Source organism: Sinocyclocheilus grahami, unplaced genomic scaffold, assembly GCF_001515645.1.
Source record: "Sinocyclocheilus grahami isolate Dianchi unplaced genomic scaffold, SAMN03320097.WGS_v1.1 scaffold655.1, whole genome shotgun sequence".
NCBI classification, from domain to species: Eukaryota; Metazoa; Chordata; class Actinopteri; order Cypriniformes; family Cyprinidae; genus Sinocyclocheilus; species Sinocyclocheilus grahami.
Genome location: NW_015505834.1, coordinates 1,265,067 through 1,285,668, shown reverse-complemented (window position 1 = coordinate 1,285,668; position 20,602 = coordinate 1,265,067). Strand labels below are relative to the sequence as shown.

The 20,602-nt window shown below is 41.4% G+C and overlaps 2 protein-coding genes across 3 annotated transcripts in view; both read right to left on the bottom strand.

Annotated features, from left to right (window-relative positions):
• Nucleotides 1-2,238, bottom strand: part of ier3ip1 (immediate early response 3 interacting protein 1) — a 2,617-nt gene extending 379 nt beyond the window's left edge. The window contains exons 1-3 of the mRNA XM_016242339.1: nucleotides 2,057-2,238; nucleotides 668-769; nucleotides 1-293 (exon numbers count right to left, since the gene is read on the bottom strand). The exon at nucleotides 1-293 is cut by the window's left edge and continues 379 nt beyond it. Of these exons, the coding sequence (XP_016097825.1) occupies nucleotides 238-293; nucleotides 668-769; nucleotides 2,057-2,147 (249 nt within the window). The 5' untranslated portion in view covers nucleotides 2,148-2,238 and the 3' untranslated portion in view covers nucleotides 1-237. The remainder of the gene's footprint in view (nucleotides 294-667; nucleotides 770-2,056) is intronic.
• A 5,106-nt stretch (nucleotides 2,239-7,344) lies between these two features.
• On the bottom strand, nucleotides 7,345-19,750 carry skor2 (SKI family transcriptional corepressor 2). 2 transcript variants are annotated; one of them, XM_016242337.1, is made up of 10 exons: nucleotides 19,572-19,750; nucleotides 18,522-18,582; nucleotides 12,750-14,550; nucleotides 12,185-12,248; nucleotides 11,890-11,967; nucleotides 10,419-10,484; nucleotides 9,398-9,496; nucleotides 9,088-9,155; nucleotides 7,868-7,930; nucleotides 7,345-7,677 (listed from the first exon to the last, which is right to left on the bottom strand). In XM_016242337.1, exons 3-9 carry the CDS (start codon nucleotides 14,517-14,519, stop codon nucleotides 7,871-7,873), a joined length of 2,205 nt encoding a protein of 734 aa, XP_016097823.1. In that variant the 5' UTR covers nucleotides 14,520-14,550; nucleotides 18,522-18,582; nucleotides 19,572-19,750; the 3' UTR covers nucleotides 7,345-7,677; nucleotides 7,868-7,870. The 2 variants fall into 2 exon arrangements, with proteins under 2 accessions (XP_016097823.1, XP_016097824.1); XM_016242338.1 differs by having other exon boundaries at nucleotides 10,419-10,481.
• Nucleotides 19,751-20,602: the final 852 nt, after the last annotated feature.

Below are 20,602 nucleotides of genomic sequence, written 5' to 3'. Positions count from 1 at the left end.
GGATGTGACTAAAACAACAAGCACAGACGCAGGAGCTTCTGCAAAGTTATAAAACTGGACAAGAAAAACATTTACTGGTATTTGCTTCATATAAAACTACCAGAGTACTTACAGCAAAATCATTCGGGGTACAATTTTCAGACATTGGAGAGCAACATATAGAACCACAGATACAAAACAGGCCATTTTCCTTTGCCACATTCCCCGTGTTCGATCCTGATCCACCGCAACCCATCTTCATCCAAACAGTAATAATAAGACGATACACACTGAATTCACTGCTATCAGAGGTACTGTGGGAGGAGGAGAGAAAACATGTTCATATAGAACCATTTCTGATATTACATGAAGACATAGGAACAATATATGGAGCTATTTCCCCCAGAACGTGATAAAGACCAATGCAAATGCACATCTAAAACCCATTACAGTGGCCTGAAGCACGAAGCGAGATAGAGTTGCAGAGTAAGTTTCGAGTTGACGAAACCCGAGCCATCTTCTTGAGCCTGAAAACTCCCAAACTAAACCTGAACTTAGCTGGGTTCGTGCTGAAACCGGCTTCGTGCTACAGGCCACAGGTGAGCTAGTAGCTCTATGAATGATTCTTGGAGTAAGTAAACGGAGGAATTAGTAGACATCGGTATTAACACCGTACAGAAGAACAAACCTCTCATGACAGTCCTGACGGAGCGAATAAGGTTCAGAAGTTGTGCTTTAATGCCGGGTTCATCTCCAAATCCTCCAACACCCTGCTCTGCTCCCCAGCCGACTGGAAAATGACGTGTTTGTTAGTCACACAGTCCTCTGTCATGATATGCATCATGCTATAATGACTATATGCTTGCATATTAGGATGTATATCTTTATCATCAAGGACTGAAGGATTATATAGTGTACACATCCCTACACGCACATTTTACTGGAAACATCTTTTTGTGACTGTATTCACTGGAAAAAGAGCGTGGTGGTTAATCCCTGACAAATGTTGCATCTCTAACAAAATATCATAGGTACAATTAAAGAATATGCATAATGTCTATCCTAACTAGCTTGCAAAATGCTACTTTTGCTGATATTCCCAGTTGATCTGTATTGTTTAAGACTGAGGAAGAGAGCTTTGCTTTTATTTTCAGTGCCATCTCCCTTTGGGAGAACTTAAGTCATTTATAAAAATCTGATTTATTTTATTTTTTTGCTGAAAGATAATAAAGACAGCCATGCTGCTGTTACGCACAGTTTTTTTTATTTTCCACAAGAACAAATTTCTCAAATCTTTCTCTAGAAATGAAGACTTCCTTTACTGTAAAATGTCGTAAATAATAAGAATAACCCATTTCGTATATGATAGTATCGTTCCTACAGATTTCTTTCACATACCTGTTTGTATGTATATTCCTTTCGTGTTATTTTATTAGAAATGAGATGAAAAGTTTAGACCCTCTGTAATCATTCGTAAATAATAAGAATAACCCATTTCGTATATGATAGTATCGTTCCTACAGATTTCTTTCACATACCTGTTTGTATGCATATTCCTTTCGTGTTATTTTATTAGAAATGAGATGAAAAGTTTAGACCCTCTGTAATCATTAATATTTGTAAACAGTAATAGCAGTGACTGACGCTATTAAATAACACCGATGTGGAAGTATGGAAATTGTGTAGTGATCAAAAATGTCAAAAATTAACTCTTTTTATTCTAAATAGCAGCTCTGCAAACCCTTTCAGAAACTTCGCTTTTATTTCAGATATACTGCTTCATATGCAAGCACATTCACAGTGTATGATATTGGTGAAGTGAAACACAACGGACAGGGCAAACAAGCAGCCATTCTGATTCTATTAATAACTACTAATAGTCCTTCCAGGCCATGTCAAACCCCACCAATCACAGTTTCAAAACAGCGCATGTTATAATCATATGTCTCTAGTTTGCTGCTCATTAGGAGGCGTCAGACCTGGGCTAGCAGTCCAGATGGAAACACACACACATGTTTACGCGACATAACAACCCTATCGCCATACTTCAGAACAAAATACAATCCTAAGGACTTACTTTTACTGAGAAACCTCTCTTCGTGCAGCACTGCGATGGCATTAGTGAATAATATCGCGGTCTGGATCAGAGCGTACAGCGTGAACGCCATGTTGGCACTATTGTGCGTGCTGACGTGAGAGAGAGCTTGCGTCGTGCGGAATTACGTCACAGACGCGCCGCGAGAGGCTTAGCTTGACGGCGAGAGTCAAAGAAGCGAAATACTACTCTAACTAAGCTACACTAGTTTAATTATTAAATAGTATAAATAGTAATATAGATCGAATTGAGCCATGTACTGTACCCACCAAACAAATGAATGAATATCCATTGTATATGTACTCCTACATAATTTTCCGAGACATTGTAGATGTGTGTGTGAGAGAGAGTGAGTGAGTGTGTGTGTGCGTGTCTGTGTGTGAGAGTGAGTGAGTATGTGAGTGAGTGTGTGTGAGAGAGTGAGTGAGTGTGAGAGTGTGTGTGTGAGAGTGAGTGAGTATGTGTGTGTGTGAGAGAGAGAGAGAGAGAGAGAGAGAGAGAGAGAGAGAGAGAGAGAGAGAGAGAGAGAGAGAGAGAGAGAGAGAGAGAGAGAGAGAGAGAGAGAGAGAGAGAGAGAGAGAGAGAGAGAGAGAGAGAGAGAGAGAGAGAGAGAGAGAGAGAGAGAGAGAGAGAGAGAGAGAGAGAGAGAGAGAGAGAGAGAGAGAGAGAGAGAGAGAGAGAGAGAGAGAGAGAGAGAGAGAGAGAGAGAGAGAGAGAGAGAGAGAGAGAGAGAGAGAGAGAGAGAGAGAGAGAGAGAGAGAGAGAGAGAGAGAGAGAGAGAGAGAGAGAGAGAGAGAGAGAGAGAGAGAGAGAGAGAGAGAGAGAGAGAGAGAGAGAGAGAGAGAGAGAGAGAGAGAGAGAGAGAGAGAGAGAGAGAGAGAGAGAGAGAGAGAGAGAGAGAGAGAGAGAGAGAGAGAGAGAGAGAGAGAGAGAGAGAGAGAGAGAGAGAGAGAGAGAGAGAGAGAGAGAGAGAGAGAGAGAGAGAGAGAGAGAGAGAGAGAGAGAGAGAGAGAGAGAGAGAGAGAGAGAGAGAGAGAGAGAGAGAGAGAGAGAGAGAGAGAGAGAGAGAGAGAGAGAGAGAGAGAGAGAGAGAGAGAGAGAGAGAGAGAGAGAGAGAGAGAGAGAGAGAGAGAGAGAGAGAGAGAGAGAGAGAGAGAGAGAGAGAGAGAGAGAGAGAGAGAGAGAGAGAGAGAGAGAGAGAGAGAGAGAGAGAGAGAGAGAGAGAGAGAGAGAGAGAGAGAGAGAGAGAGAGAGAGAGAGAGAGAGAGAGAGAGAGAGAGAGAGAGAGAGAGAGAGAGAGAGAGAGAGAGAGAGAGAGAGAGAGAGAGAGAGAGAGAGAGAGAGAGAGAGAGAGAGAGAGAGAGAGAGAGAGAGAGAGAGAGAGAGAGAGAGAGAGAGAGAGAGAGAGAGAGAGAGAGAGAGAGAGAGAGAGAGAGAGAGAGAGAGAGAGAGAGAGAGAGAGAGAGAGAGAGAGAGAGAGAGAGAGAGAGAGAGAGAGAGAGAGAGAGAGAGAGAGAGAGAGAGAGAGAGAGAGAGAGAGAGAGAGAGAGAGAGAGAGAGAGAGAGAGAGAGAGAGAGAGAGAGAGAGAGAGAGAGAGAGAGAGAGAGAGAGAGAGAGAGAGAGAGAGAGAGAGAGAGAGAGAGAGAGAGAGAGAGAGAGAGAGAGAGAGAGAGAGAGAGAGAGAGAGAGAGAGAGAGAGAGAGAGAGAGAGAGAGAGAGAGAGAGAGAGAGAGAGAGAGAGAGAGAGAGAGAGAGAGAGAGAGAGAGAGAGAGAGAGAGAGAGAGAGAGAGAGAGAGAGAGAGAGAGAGAGAGAGAGAGAGAGAGAGAGAGAGAGAGAGAGAGAGAGAGAGAGAGAGAGAGAGAGAGAGAGAGAGAGAGAGAGAGAGAGAGAGAGAGAGAGAGAGAGAGAGAGAGAGAGAGAGAGAGAGAGAGAGAGAGAGAGAGAGAGAGAGAGAGAGAGAGAGAGAGAGAGAGAGAGAGAGAGAGAGAGAGAGAGAGAGAGAGAGAGAGAGAGAGAGAGAGAGAGAGAGAGAGAGAGAGAGAGAGAGAGAGAGAGAGAGAGAGAGAGAGAGAGAGAGAGAGAGAGAGAGAGAGAGAGAGAGAGAGAGAGAGAGAGAGAGAGAGAGAGAGAGAGAGAGAGAGAGAGAGAGAGAGAGAGAGAGAGAGAGAGAGAGAGAGAGAGAGAGAGAGAGAGAGAGAGAGAGAGAGAGAGAGAGAGAGAGAGAGAGAGAGAGAGAGAGAGAGAGAGAGAGAGAGAGAGAGAGAGAGAGAGAGAGAGAGAGAGAGAGAGAGAGAGAGAGAGAGAGAGAGAGAGAGAGAGAGAGAGAGAGAGAGAGAGAGAGAGAGAGAGAGAGAGAGAGAGAGAGAGAGAGAGAGAGAGAGAGAGAGAGAGAGAGAGAGAGAGAGAGAGAGAGAGAGAGAGAGAGAGAGAGAGAGAGAGAGAGAGAGAGAGAGAGAGAGAGAGAGAGAGAGAGAGAGAGAGAGAGAGAGAGAGAGAGAGAGAGAGAGAGAGAGAGAGAGAGAGAGAGAGAGAGAGAGAGAGAGAGAGAGAGAGAGAGAGAGAGAGAGAGAGAGAGAGAGAGAGAGAGAGAGAGAGAGAGAGAGAGAGAGAGAGAGAGAGAGAGAGAGAGAGAGAGAGAGAGAGAGAGAGAGAGAGAGAGAGAGAGAGAGAGAGAGAGAGAGAGAGAGAGAGAGAGAGAGAGAGAGAGAGAGAGAGAGAGAGAGAGAGAGAGAGAGAGAGAGAGAGAGAGAGAGAGAGAGAGAGAGAGAGAGAGAGAGAGAGAGAGAGAGAGAGAGAGAGAGAGAGAGAGAGAGAGAGAGAGAGAGAGAGAGAGAGAGAGAGAGAGAGAGAGAGAGAGAGAGAGAGAGAGAGAGAGAGAGAGAGAGAGAGAGAGAGAGAGAGAGAGAGAGAGAGAGAGAGAGAGAGAGAGAGAGAGAGAGAGAGAGAGAGAGAGAGAGAGAGAGAGAGAGAGAGAGAGAGAGAGAGAGAGAGAGAGAGAGAGAGAGAGAGAGAGAGAGAGAGAGAGAGAGAGAGAGAGAGAGAGAGAGAGAGAGAGAGAGAGAGAGAGAGAGAGAGAGAGAGAGAGAGAGAGAGAGAGAGAGAGAGAGAGAGAGAGAGAGAGAGAGAGAGAGAGAGAGAGAGAGAGAGAGAGAGAGAGAGAGAGAGAGAGAGAGAGAGAGAGAGAGAGAGAGAGAGAGAGAGAGAGAGAGAGAGAGAGAGAGAGAGAGAGAGAGAGAGAGAGAGAGAGAGAGAGAGAGAGAGAGAGAGAGAGAGAGAGAGAGAGAGAGAGAGAGAGAGAGAGAGAGAGAGAGAGAGAGAGAGAGAGAGAGAGAGAGAGAGAGAGAGAGAGAGAGAGAGAGAGAGAGAGAGAGAGAGAGAGAGAGAGAGAGAGAGAGAGAGAGAGAGAGAGAGAGAGAGAGAGAGAGAGAGAGAGAGAGAGAGAGAGAGAGAGAGAGAGAGAGAGAGAGAGAGAGAGAGAGAGAGAGAGAGAGAGAGAGAGAGAGAGAGAGAGAGAGAGAGAGAGAGAGAGAGAGAGAGAGAGAGAGAGAGAGAGAGAGAGAGAGAGAGAGAGAGAGAGAGAGAGAGAGAGAGAGAGAGAGAGAGAGAGAGAGAGAGAGAGAGAGAGAGAGAGAGAGAGAGAGAGAGAGAGAGAGAGAGAGAGAGAGAGAGAGAGAGAGAGAGAGAGAGAGAGAGAGAGAGAGAGAGAGAGAGAGAGAGAGAGAGAGAGAGAGAGAGAGAGAGAGAGAGAGAGAGAGAGAGAGAGAGAGAGAGAGAGAGAGAGAGAGAGAGAGAGAGAGAGAGAGAGAGAGAGAGAGAGAGAGAGAGAGAGAGAGAGAGAGAGAGAGAGAGAGAGAGAGAGAGAGAGAGAGAGAGAGAGAGAGAGAGAGAGAGAGAGAGAGAGAGAGAGAGAGAGAGAGAGAGAGAGAGAGAGAGAGAGAGAGAGAGAGAGAGAGAGAGAGAGAGAGAGAGAGAGAGAGAGAGAGAGAGAGAGAGAGAGAGAGAGAGAGAGAGAGAGAGAGAGAGAGAGAGAGAGAGAGAGAGAGAGAGAGAGAGAGAGAGAGAGAGAGAGAGAGAGAGAGAGAGAGAGAGAGAGAGAGAGAGAGAGAGAGAGAGAGAGAGAGAGAGAGAGAGAGAGAGAGAGAGAGAGAGAGAGAGAGAGAGAGAGAGAGAGAGAGAGAGAGAGAGAGAGAGAGAGAGAGAGAGAGAGAGAGAGAGAGAGAGAGAGAGAGAGAGAGAGAGAGAGAGAGAGAGAGAGAGAGAGAGAGAGAGAGAGAGAGAGAGAGAGAGAGAGAGAGAGAGAGAGAGAGAGAGAGAGAGAGAGAGAGAGAGAGAGAGAGAGAGAGAGAGAGAGAGAGAGAGAGAGAGAGAGAGAGAGAGAGAGAGAGAGAGAGAGAGAGAGAGAGAGAGAGAGAGAGAGAGAGAGAGAGAGAGAGAGAGAGAGAGAGAGAGAGAGAGAGAGAGAGAGTGAGTGAGTGTGTCTGTGCGTGTCTGTGTGTGAGAGAGAGACTGAGTGTGTGTGTGCGTGTGTGAGAGAGAGAGAGAGCGTGTGTGTGTGTGAGAGTCTGTGTGTGAGAGTGAGTATGTGTGTGTGTGTGTGAGAGCGAGTGAGTGTGTGTGTGTGTGTGTCTGAGAGTGTGTGTGTGTGAGAGCGGTGTGAGAGAGTGAGTGTGTGTGTGAGAGAGTGAGTGTGTGTGTGAGAGTGGAGTGTGTGTGTGTGTGTGTGTGTGTATAATATTGCAGCATTTAAACCAAAGACTATAGATTTAAACACTATTAAAATAAAATATTATTATAATATGCGGGAAATAATTAATAAAACGAACAGCCTATAGTAACTGAATTATATATTTCATGATATATTTAATAATTAAATTACAGATGTAATATAGCCTATTTGAAAAATAATAGAACAAGTCTTGTAGGTTTAATGAAACACACATGCAAAATCAATGTAAACCCTAAAGATGCACACAAATACTGTTTTATATATGTAATATCACTCGTTTTCTTTCTTTACTCCCAAATTGTATTATGCTTGTGTTTATCAAAGTGCCACTTTCAAAAATAAATAAATAGTCTTTTTTCATATGATAGACTTTTAATTATCCACACAAATAGTAGAGAAACTACAAGAACATATTTAAAGACATTTGCATGAACAGTTAATAATAACATTTTTAACCTTGTGTTTATGTCAATGTTGTATTTAAACAGGCAAAACATGAAAAAGTGTACACGCTTTCAGACAGCTCTTAGACATCAGCTAATATCATTGTACAGTTTGCTGTTATCAATAAACCAGTGAATGCATGGGTAATAAATAAACTTCAATAAGTTCATAAATAATCAAAGTGGGGTTACTGTACAGGAAATACGTCAAATGAGCTCTAAATCATTGGTAGATGCATTGAACTGTGCAGTGTATCAGTTTTGGTTAGATTGAGAGATGGACATCGATGAGGTGGTCTGTCAAAGGCAGCGTTCAACATCTGATCCGGTCGAGAGGCTGCTTGATGATTCCTCATAGAGATGGGGATGATTTAAGCTCTTTGTGTCAAAAGATGTTGAGAGCAGCTTGATTTTGTTTCAAACGAATTTACCTAAAACATACAACGATTGATATAGTCACTAGGATTTCTCGAAATATTCAAGAACGTCAAACATAGTGCTGTTTGTAATATAAAATCTATCTTGCTGACAAATCACGAAGCTCATATTAAATCAGCAATAGATTTTACTGAATGGCCACACATTATGTTTCTCATTTGATGAAATAACTTTGATACTTACCATTTAGCTTTTGTTTAGATGTGTCCCGACCTTTTCTTTTCTGATGATGTTTGCATATGGAATCTAAAAACAGAAAAAAGAAATATGGAATCAGTTAATACTTGGATTCTCCATCAACAATACAACATTTCTATCTAGAGAAGGGATGAGACTAAATTTGCTTAATAAATTCATGTTTAATGAAAATCTGTGTCCTCCTTAATGTTATATTATAAAATGTAGTAAATCCACTATTTTCTATATTATAATACATTCAAAAAATTGGGCTCAGTTATTTATTTATTTAACTTTTTTTTTTCTTTTTAGCCTCTTCTGCTCACCAAGGCTACATATATTTGACCAAAAATACAATCAAAACAGTAAAATCATGAGATTTTTATTATTCAAAATAACTGTTTTGTATATGAATATACTGTAAATTGTCATTTATTCCTGCAATGCAAAGCTGAATTTCCAGCATCATTCCTCGAGTCTTCATTATCACACGATCCTTCAGAAATCACTCTAGTATGCTGATTTACTGCTCAAGAGACATTTCTGATTATTATCAATGCTCAAAACAGTTGTGCTGCTTCATATTTTGTGGAAACCGTGATACTTTTATAAGATTATAAATGTCTTTACTTTCTCTTGTATTCATTTAATCCGTTCTTACTGAATACAAATATCACTTTTAAAAAAAATAGGTCACAAAGTCATGCTGTCTTTAAATTAAAAAAAAAATACAGTTTAGCTGTGACTAAATTCACAAGGCCTCTTATCTCGTATGTTATGGCTTACATACGTGCTGATACGACACCAAAAGGAAGCTTGCATCTTGCAAACGTCATTATGTATTCATCTCTATAGTTTTCTGCATTACAGAAGTTCAGCTTTCAATCTGTCACGCTGTAATCTCTCATATATGATCTCCCCTGGCTTGACGGATGGTGTTGAACTGAGAGAACACACAGTGGCAGTCTGCCAGCATCATCCATGTGTTAAAACACAGATGCCCCAGTGATTGATGCCGCAGCGCTATGCAATGTTGAACCAGTTCTAGACAACAAAAGATTACGAGACACCAGATCCTGCTGCTAGTCTGCTGGTTATCTTACATTTCCACTGTAACATAGATTTAGCCTGCTACAGCAGATTACTAATATAAGAGGGCTGCATGTGGGAGATTCGCGAGTAAATTAATCAGATGGGAAATTATGAGCTTATTGAAAACTCCTTACCATCTGTAACTGCTGCACTATTTCTTCCCTGTAAGCCAGTTCTCTCTTCATTTGGTCCTGAAAGTTATCTGTAGGATAGCCAAATACGGAATATTAAAAACAAAGGCATCTTATAGATCACCTGAGTTCATATATAAACCCTTTTACAGGTATGTAGTGGCCTACACGTGCTTTTCTTGGGCTTACTTTTAAAATGTCGTTTTATGGAGTTATACCGATTTATTGATCAGATAAAGCAGGTTCTCTGAGTTCCACATGCTGAATCATGATGATACTGTAAAACACATGAAGTGAAAGTAAGGACACTTACGGAAAACTGGAAATGGAGAGCTGCCTTTCAGAGCGTGAAACTCCTGCTCCAGTCTCCTCCGTAAATCTATCTGTTCAAGGAGAACTTTCTGGAGTTCCTCTGAAGGACAGATTACACGATAAATCAAGATCAGACGCTGAGCTTGCGCTGAAATATCAGCTGTTACATCTAGAGCAGTTACGAACATGCATTTGAAGCATTTGGCACTGCCGTTCAAAAGTTTGGGGTCAGTAGGAGTTTTTAAAGTTTTTAAAAGAAGTGCGCACCGAGCTGCAGTTACTTGCTTCAAAATACAGTAAAATTGTGAAATGTTATTACTATTTATAATACCATTTTCTTGTTTTAGTATTTTGTCAAATGCAATTCATTGCTGTGATCAAAGCTGAATTTTCAGCATCTTCCGAAATCCTTCTAATATGCTGATTTGCTGCTCAACAAACATATCAGCATATTATCAAGACTGAAAACAGCTGCTTTGATGAATAGAACGTGCAAAAGAACAGCATTTATTTCAAATCAAATCATTTGCTACTTTATACATGCGTGTACTGTCACTTTTGATCAGATGAATGCGTCCTTGCTGAATAAAAGTATTATTTTCTTTCAAATAAAAATCTTACTGACCCCAAAGATATTAGAGCAATAAGCCCCAAGAAGCCGTGGTTTACAGTGAATTTATAACAGCTAAGGGGTGATGTTAGGCACGACGCGAATTATAAATTCACTGTAAACCACGGCTTCACGGGGCTTATTGCTTTTATAACGGTTGTTTCACAAAATAAAACAGAGCAAATAAAGTGTAATGATATTAATAAAAACAGTATTCTTCCACCAAACAATGTAGCTCCTCAGAAACAGTTGTGGTTGCAACAAAGTGGTCGCAGAGCAACACACAAAGTAAATAAAGGTGTGCGTTTGTAGAGTATTTTACAACAGCTTCGAATTGGCTCAGCCAATCAGAATCAAGGACCGGAACTCTCCGGTTTATAATCTTTAATAAAGTCTTGGCTTGTTATCTCACCTTTTTCCATGTTCTCAACATCCTTCTTGAGCGATACGGGAGAGTTTGTGTCTTGGCTTTGGTCTGCTGAGCAGAAAAAAGAAGATTAAAAAAAAAATTTTTTTTAACTTGATTATTTATAACACAGGGCAAGCATCCATTCATGCCAGTTTTCAATAGAGTTCATGTGAAAGACTGACACATGTCATGCAGTTCTAGCAGCAACCAGTAGATGCCAGCCTGACATCAGGAGATTTCAGACAAACCTATTTGACTTATAAAGTCAAATAGAAAATACAGTGCTATTTTGCTGGGGTGAGGAAATGGTATTCATATATTGTGAATATGGTATGGCTGCATATTTACTGTAAAGACATAATACTATGAAAAGAATATAACTCGCTCAACAAGATATCTGATTAGTGCATTCAAATAAACAGCCCTTGCAATATGCCAATATCCTGAAATTGTGAAAACAGTTGATTTCGTTAATGTCACTGCGCTAGTGAATCAGGAAATTATTCGAAACAGTTCTGATTGCAATCCTTAGGAGTCGGTACGTCTGCGCTGCACGACGGCGTCTGTGTTTTTGTGTCTATATCGCAAATGGCTCAAATGAAGTGATCCAACACGTTGATATAATCTTCCCCTCATTCTCTCTTTCTCTCTCTCTTTCTCTCTCTCGTTTCCCGTCTTGCCTCCTTAAGCCGAACAAGGCGTTCCTCATTTGGAAAGCGGTCTTGTTCTCGCTCTCCTCCTCTCTCTGTCTCATTTGACAAGCAAATTTGCAGACAGTGCCTGAGGATAACAACCTCGTTTGACAGTCAATTAACCGTGAATAGTCAAAGCCAAGGCAGTTTGCATTATATAAATGGAAAATTAGATTATTTTTTCCTCCCTCCCAAGAAACAGAACTATCTTTAAGACACTGCCGTTAGACTCTTTGGAAAATCAGAAGTTCTAATCACGTTTCCCAGTAGCCCCTCGGAGACATTTAGCAATCAGGCAAAGGTGGTTTCATTTAATTTGTTTCATGTAATTTTTTCAAATATATTATACGTTATATGAGAAGATCATTATCGGCTTGATAATATAAATGTTGCCGTAGATGTCATAAAACACCTTTAATGTCTTTCTGACAGATAAAAGGCAATAAGCTATGATCTTTCTAATGGAAGATTTTGCCAGGCAAAAGGCAATTATTTCCGTCTGATATTGTTCAAATGGTGATTGTCACCTTCCTGGCGTTGAGCTGATTGTCTTGCTGAACTGTTATGGCTCCCTACAGAACACATTTTCCCAATGACATTGTGGAGAGAGCTGCTCCATTTTAAGAGTGCGGCGAGAGTATATTCTATCCCGTATCTTTTATATTTAGATTAATCCTAATATCCTTGCAGGGATGGGCTAGCTGTGCTGCGCAAATTATTTCACAGCCCTCTTGCTGTAAGTGGTGGATGTAAAGCGGAGATAAAGTGGCATGCATTCTTACTTGGATTCTCACGCCAGTATTCGGACGCCGACGTTTCTGTCTCTGGGACAATAAAGCTGCTCTGCTCTTTGTTGTCATCTGAAAGAAAACATTCAAATGTGAATACATGCACACAGATTAATTGAATGTTAATGTAAAGGTGTAAAATTGTATTGTCTTTGTTAATTATCAATTAGTTTGTATGTAGGTATACATATATATATATAAATATGATGATAAAATGCATGGAATAATCACATTGCAATTTCCACATTCATTATATTGCAACAACATTCACTTCACGTTCATTTTTCACCTGAGATGGTGTTTTTGTTTTTGCTTGCATATGCCGGCAGCCCATCGTCTCTGCTCTTGTGAGCCTGCAACCATAAAACACCAGCGATGTCTGATTAGAACTGATTCATAACACCAGGCCAAAGGTTGAACATAGAGCAACAAAATATATCAGTCAGCCAAAAGCACAGAATTGATTAGCCTTGAGCACGACATCGCTGTTATGTCTTATATATGATCCTGATGTTTGTTTGGCTTTGTCGTGCTACCGAGTTCCTCTAGATAAATTAACATGCGTGAGGCTAATTGCTAAAGAATTCCCGTTTCGATCCCTGTCGCTCTGTCTGTTAATATAGCATCAGAGGGTTAAAGATTAAAAGGGCTAATAGGCAGAAGTGACAAAGGGGAGCAAACATAATGTCGCCATTAAACAAAACACGACTGGGCTTATTAGAAGGGATCAAAGAGCTCTGAATATTTCATTTCTGCAGGGAACACAGGCTATCAATCTTGTTATGCATATGGCCCCTGCCAGCCAATGGCCCGCATTTAAATAATTAGTTAAAGTGCCTGGAGGGAATATTTACATTTCTGTATGCGCTGCTTTCCTCCAGCGAGCCGTGAACGGGGCTGGGGACTTTGAGGATGGTGGGCGGACTGACAGCGAGGCCGGGTTTGACCTCTGCCGAGGTCTCGGCGGGAGCGCTCGGGAAGGAGGGCGGTTCTTTGGCCTGCTGTGGTTCCCCCGCGCTGTTGTCGGGAAGCCCGCACATGTGCAAGGGCGTCTGCGCCGCTCGGCTGCCGAAGTCCTCCTGCTCCTCGTCCTGTTTGGTCTCCACGTCCACTTCCTGCTCCTCGTCGCTCTCTCCGCTGTCGTAGCTGCAGCTGGTGCCGGGAGAAAGGTGCCGCTCCGGACCGAAGTCCTCCAGGCTGCCGTGGAGCTTGGCAATGCTTTCCGCGTCTTTGACCACTGGCCGGAAGGCGGAGTGGTAACTGGCCTTGCGGGCTTGCAGCGAGGGAGCATCTAGGAGTTTTAGCCAGCCCTCCGGGGCGGGTCGGAGGTCAGAGGTCACGGCTGGACAGTCGCTCTCAAACAGCCCGGATCTAGGGTTCGCTTCCAAACCCGAACCGGCATCACCTTGTTCAGACAGATCCAAAAAGGCTTGTCTGAGGGACGGGCTCTCTGTGAGCGAGGAAAGGGCATTGGGTTGGGGTTGGAGGTAAGTGGGCACCGGGATACCACCAGTTGCCCTCGGGGGCCAAAACATGCAGAAGGGAGGATAAAAAGCGTCCTTTCGGCCGGGCCAAAGGAGCCCTGAGAGGCCGCTGTTTTTCTGTCCGTTGGTTGCCTCGCTGTCGTCCTTCTTCTGTGGGCACAAGCCGAAGGCTGGGAAGGTGTATGGGCTTGGGAATAGCGACGTTGTTGGGAACTTCTGCAACATCCCGAAACCTTTGCTCGGGACTGGGATGACCGGGTAACTGCGCGGGGCCTTTCGGGGCGAGAGGCCGTTGCTGTCCAACTCATCGTCGTCCTCGTACCGGCCTCTCTTCTGGGCCAGTTCTGGAGAAATCATGTGGGGCAGAACCGAGTTCACAGCCTTGACAGAGCCCATGGGCGAGCAGTTAGAGGACGGAAGCGCCCTCTTGCGACTTCCTCCGTTAAACATGGCTTTTACATCCTCCCAGGCAAACAACAGGTCCTCCGGTGACGTTTTGTCTGACAGTTTAAGGTGCCGACGCCAGGAGTTGAAGTTGGCGGCGTCTGGCTGCGTGTACTTGGCCTCGGGTGTGCGGTGAGAGTGGAAAATGAATTTGTTTGGGGAGAAGTACATATTACAGTAGGAGCACTTGATGCATTTGGCCCGGGAGCTGTTGTAGCGCGCCGGGATGAAATTTCCCCGGGAGCCCCAAGCGCATTCGTGCGTCACGTCGAACGCAAAGTTGTCTGGCAGCTTGGGTGGAGAGTTCTCTCCCAGGAAAGACTTGCACAGCCGCTCTGCCTCCCGTTTGGTGATCATGCCGCAGCGGCGGGAGGAGATGGGCATGGCGCCTGCCCGTCGCAGGATCTCCAGCTGGACCGGGGTACACTGCACGCAGGTGATGCCCAGAGCCACTCGACGATTGTGGATCTCGTTGTAGCTGTAGTTCTTTAACAGGGTGTTGGATATCTGAGCCAGGCATAAGCGCTCTTGATTGTCAATCACCAGCGAGACAATAGGCACCCCGTAAAGGATGACATGCCCAACTTGGTTGGGCTTAAGCGAGGATCTTGGAGGCGTGAGCGGCTCCTGCTGGAATGAACTCGGTGGGGTGGCCATCACAATGTTGTTTGGTCCAGGCAGAAGACTCTTTTCCATTCTTTAGAGACCAATGAGTGGAGGTGTTCGTCTGTAAACACATTTAATAGGTTAATTTAGAAAATAATATAAGGGAATCAGTTGTATTAATTAATTTATGCACAGTATAAAGAATATTACTCTGATAATACATAGCTATTACCAGATGAGGTATTAAATAGAAACCAGATTTTTTATTTCGCTCTACCAAAAAAACGAGAATTAAACAACTTGCACAATTACTGTGAAGCTTTTTTAACAGGACACATTGCTTGTAGATCAGAATATGATGCGGGTGAAATAAAACCTCACAGAACGAGACAAAAATAACGATGACGAAACAATATGATCGCAAATTAAATCAAAAGGATATATATTTAAAAATATACAAATAAATGAAGAACTAAATCGCCGTGCCAGCAACACGCAGTGATTCATTTTATTCCTTAAAGACTCTGATGCACGAACACTTTTTGTCTCTGTGTGAAAATGCAAAAAGAATAAGCGAGTAATGCTTTTAATTATTTTAAACATTTTTGATAACTTTATGTGGGGAAATAACAATGTAACGAAATGTGTAGAGTTCAAGCAGATTTTCCTGTAGAATGTTAGTCGGCCTCACCGTTCTGTTCCGACTTTTTTTACACAGAACATAGAACGTCGCTTTTTAGGTTTTAGGTAATGTATCATAGCTATAATAGCCCAATGTTAGCCAAAATAATAATAATAATAATAATACATGTACCATAAAAATGTATTTGTATCCACCACACTTTCACTTTTTTACTCCGAGAACAAATGTCTCTTAAAAAGCCTAAACCTGAACAAAAACACATCATTTTTAGACGGACTCGGAGACGATAAAAAGTTTGTATTTGTCTTACCTCCGCGCGCTGCAGGAGATGTCCAAACGCTACAGAATTCTAATCATGTCGCAGCCTATTCCACATACAACATTGCAAATGCGCCTTCGAAAAGGTCAAGGAGAGCGCGGACTTTATAAAGACAAGCACGATAAATGGCCAATATCACGACAGGCTCCTTCATCGAGTCCAGCAGCAGTAGTAACAGCAGAGAAAGCGCGAATAAGCGCGCGTCTCACACACGGGCTCTTATTGCCGGAGCGCGTTGTGAGTGATTGGCGTGGCTCTGCCCCTCTGAAGGGCCAATGGCGCTTCACTGACTGCCACTCAAACGCGCCTCGAGTTCACATCTGAATTAGAGGAAACGACTCCAGAGATCCAGCCGTGTGCAATCGGTATAAAATTGCATGGCGAAGAAGAGAAATCGTTTAATAAATAAAGCCTATTACTTTAAAATATTAGAACACAACGCGCCGAAAATATATACATTTTCTCACAACATTAATAATGTAATTGCACGTTTTTATACTAGGTTTTATATTAAAGCTTGAAACGAATTGTAAGCCTAATGTATTATAGCTACTGATAGGGTGATGTAAAATAGCTAATAATTAAAACTATTTTATTTAGTCGATTATAATCGACTAATTATTTTAGTCGATTTTAACTGTTTATTTGGTTTTTTTCAAGTAGCCTATGGCGTTTACAGTTTGATTCCTCCGCTTTAAGCATCCAATCACATTGTTTTTAAAGCAGTAAAAGTAGCCCAATCGTTTTTAAGTGTGAAGAGCAGTCTATTGTTGATTATGGCTTAATGCTTTATCATTTCGTTATCAGCATCTGCAATCGGCACACACTGAAACTGTCCAGACTGTCATGCCATATTGAACCAATTTCCACGCATTCATAAATCAAGCGAAAGGGGACAAATGTCGGCATGTCATTTTTTCCTCATTATGAGGGTAACACATGGGCTGTACGTACTGAATCAACTGAGAATAAAACTAATCGCTTGATGCCGATGACACGTTGTCCGACAAACTGTCTCATCAATAACATTCATAAAATAGCAGGTGCGCTATTGATCCGACTATGAAATATTACAATTAAAAATGGCATAGCCTATTTTTAGCAGAAGAAAAAAAAATCTTCGCTAGAAAGGATTTTTATTTTAAATGTCGGCATTACTAGTTATTATAAAGCTGCTGATGGTATTGCACGTAATTATAATAGGAATATGTGGCATAATTGAGACGTTTCCATTTTGCCGTGATAATAGAATTAATACAAAAGGTCAAGTGTTTTGAAAAGCCAAGTCAAATTGACAGGAAAGAGAGGGTCCCATCTGCAGCCCCCTAAACCTCATTTAGATCCCATCCCGCTGGCTTTTGTCTCCCAATAGCCAAAGAGCACCTCACAGGACCCCTCAACCCATTACAGGAATATGAAAAAATATGATATGATAGATGCACTTTAAATTAATTGCTAACACTGTAGAATAACGCTCATTGAGCTTTTAATTTTGAATAAACATTACCTCACATATGCTTCAATAATTGTAATATTAAAATGCCATACAACTTGGTTGGCGTTTTCGTGCATATATCATCGCATTTGAATTTATATCAGCTATATGCTTATGTCTTATATAAAGTGAAAAGCTGCCTTGTAATACTAATTATAACAGAGACCAGTTGAACCATCCATTGAAAATGTTTCTGTTTATTAGATTCATGCTGAACAGTTAACATGTACGCCTTAAATCATAGTGCATGTGATACACTGAACTTCATCTATATGTATACGCTAACCCTATACTGTGAAATTAATCATGCGTTTAAAAAATGACTTGTGTGGCCTGTCGGGGTCAATACAGAAGAAAAAAAGAGGGGGGACCTAATAGCTACAAGAATAGGACATTACACACCAAATCCATCATCTAACCAAATATACCTCAGGCAAACTCTAGTGTTTTAAAACAAATGAAACGTCTTCACTTTCCAAAGCAGGGTTACTGCAATGAATCCTGCTCTCTTTAAAGACTCCTCTCTCTGACCTATAATTGTCATGAACAGAAAGCCCCACAGTACACTGTACACTGTCCTTATGCACTATAATCCTTATTCAATGCTGGAGGTCTATCAGAAAACTGCGAGACTAAATGCCGCTTGGTCTGTGAAGACTTATCAAGCAATATCATTTAAAGACAATCTCATCAGACGTAAAGATGTTTTGCCCTCGATTGTTTAATCTTGATTGCATGGCATGCATGAAATTGTTACCTGCATATAGTTCAATATGCTGGCTTCCAGTAGTCTATAATGGACACCGCATATGCTATTACACTCTAAAAAATGCTGGGTTAAATGCAACCCAGTGCTGGGTAAAATAGGGACAGACCCAGCAATTGGGTTGTTTTGACCCAGCGGTTGGGATACTACCCTGAAGGTTGGGTTAAACATTTAACAACCGCTGGGTCAAAACAACCCAATTGCTGGGTCTGTCCCTATTTTACCCAGCACTGGGTTGCATTTAACCCATCATTTTTTAGAGTGTACTGTAAGGTAATCAGACTCCATGCATCTTTTGATTGAACAGCGATACAGAAGACAGCATCCGACAGGTAAATAGGGCTAGAAGTCGCCACAGTGGGGTGCCACCCATAGCTTTGATGGAATTACACTCTAAAAAATGCTGGGTTAAATGCAACCCAGTGCTGGGTAAAATAGGGACAGACCCAGCAATTGGGTTGCATTTAACCCAGCATTTTTTAGAGTGTACTGTAAGGTAATCAGACTCCATGCATCTTTTGATTGAACAGCGATACAGAAGACAGCATCCGACAGGTAAATAGGGCTAGAAGTTGCCACAGTGGGGTGCCACCCATAGCTTTGATGGAATTGTGAAATATGTATAATTTAATTACATTTTAAAGCTGCAATAATCAGCAAACACGGAATCACATATCAATTCTGTTTATGTCGAATAAGATGAATTCTTATGCAACTAATGGAGTGTTTTGATTCATTTAAACATTCCTCAAAAAATGTGAAATGTGAGCAATTGCAAATAAATAAAATGTATCTCTTTTATAATTAAACATAATAATTGTGTTTCAATATCTGAGATATTTTGTGGCAGTGTGTGTTGGTGCACATACCTTTTTCCAAAGCTCAGGAGAATCGTGTTTTCAGCTCAGCTTCTGCAGCAGCAGTCAATCCCTGAAACGGTCAGAAACATATTTTAGCCTCGGACAGTCATAACTGACAGGATTTTTAGTGTCCCTCATGCCTCTTGAGCGATGGCTTCATTCGTGTTCATGAAATTATAATAATAATCTTTTGTAACACTAGTGACCTTCTTGACGAAAAAAATAAATACATACGATACTATTTACGACTATTTCTGGTTGAAATCAACGGCTTGAGATTAAAACCACGAACCACTTTATAAAAGTTTTTGTTTCTGTCTTAAGCTCCTCCCATTCTTTGAATGCTAGGATGTAGGTAAAATATGCGGGCCTAAAAAAATAAAATAAAATAAGAATATAACCTGCAATCGCAGTACCTTCAAGGAAGTTGTGTTTATAATAAGACATTTTCGTTTTAAAAAATGGTCCGACAAATAAATGCACGACAAAACAAGACTTCTATTAATAACATAAACAGTTGAACATCTTGCAATAGATATTTGATACATTTGATAAATGTAAACATTAATAATCAATTGCCGTTTTCAATGTTTTAACCTCAAAAGTTATAACCTCAGTGGTTTTTCTTTTCTTTCTTTTTTTCGGCCACTTTATATCCCAGTGAATTACTATGACGGAGATTGATCTGAAAACTGAAAATCCATAAATCCGAGTTACGGACGATCCTAAAACAATTGGACTTAAAAACGATAAACATTCTTGAACTTTCAGGCAAACACGTTCGTACCAAATTGCATGCTTTTTTTAAATTAAACTATTCTAGAGATGAATTTGACAGATATTTAACAAATGTTTTCAGAATACATTTCAAATACTATCATAATCCAAAACTGACGTCGATGTTGCGCTTTAGTTTTTTTCATATAACGAATAAATAAGAAATTAAATGTAGGTTTATATAAAAGGCAAACACGACTACCCGGTCATTAAAGACATTGTTTTAGATTTGACCCAATTTTGAAAACTTTAAAAACGCATTCAGAGAGCCGAGGCTCTTACCTTACGCGCACCACGCGATAGCGGCGTGTGTCGCGCTTCTGCTCTTTTGTAAGATAGTCCAAGTGCAAGCTTTAGCGATGCAGCTCTGATGCTGTCGTGCTCTACTGAATCACTCTGAGTCCACCGCGCGAGGCACGAGAGCAAATATAAAGGCATCGGCCGCGCATTGCTCTTGCGCTCTGGAGACCAGCTTGAGAAATGTGCTCATTGCAGCCGGTGCTGTCAAAGAACTTCACATCCCAAAGAATCTCAGAGAGGTGGGGCTTTTTACAGGAGCAGAACATGGAGAATGGCATATCATGTTTGATCTTTCCCATCTGAAAGATGTGAAGGAAACTATCTCAGTCGTTTTTACAGATTGCCGACTGAATCTTGCTAAAGATAATCTGAAAAGTTGTGCCATTGTCAATGAGATCTGAAAACTTTATTCCTCTGTCATTAAGAACATTTTATAGAAACTAGAAAACAAAGACGTTAATCTTTTTTTTTTGCACACTCTCAGGAATTACCTACAGTACATTTGTGTGTAAATGCATTTGAAAGTGAGTTTGTCATGTAGACCGGGGCTAGTTGTCACACTTTCTGAGGGCAAGTTTATGTTTGAAAGTCACATTTTTCTATAAATGATTTTTTTTTATTGGAACATTTCACAGTTATTGGCAAAGAAAAAGATACAATTTACTGAACACGCAGACTAATCTTTTGTCGTAACATGCTATGAAACACTGTATGGGGTAAGTTGTCACACTGCATATTGTCATCAAATGAAAAAAATATATATATAATCGTGCAAAAACCTAAAATGTAACTTATGAATTTATAAGACAGAAAGGACCAAATTCAGCACAATTATTCTAATTTACAGTTTAAAACTTAATGTCTAAAACCAACATCTTTTGGAGAAAAAGAGAAACATATATGAATGATAACATCACAATCAGCTTCCTTTACTGGGTTATTAATTAGTGTCAGTTTGCTTAGCAAAGCAGAGTAACAAATGACTGTCATTTACACTGTCCGGTGAGCCTGAG

Coding starts and splice junctions, on each gene's coding strand:
- skor2 (XM_016242337.1), bottom strand. CDS start 14,519: ATGGAAAAGAGTCTTCTGCCTGGACCAAACAACATTGTGATGGCCACC. Junction 11,968..12,184: donor AAACAAAAACACCATCTCAG/GTGAAAAATGAA, acceptor GTTTTCTTTCAG/ATGACAACAAAGAGCAGAGC. Junction 9,156..9,397: donor CTCTCCATTTCCAGTTTTCC/GTAAGTGTCCTT, acceptor GCTATCCTACAG/ATAACTTTCAGGACCAAATG.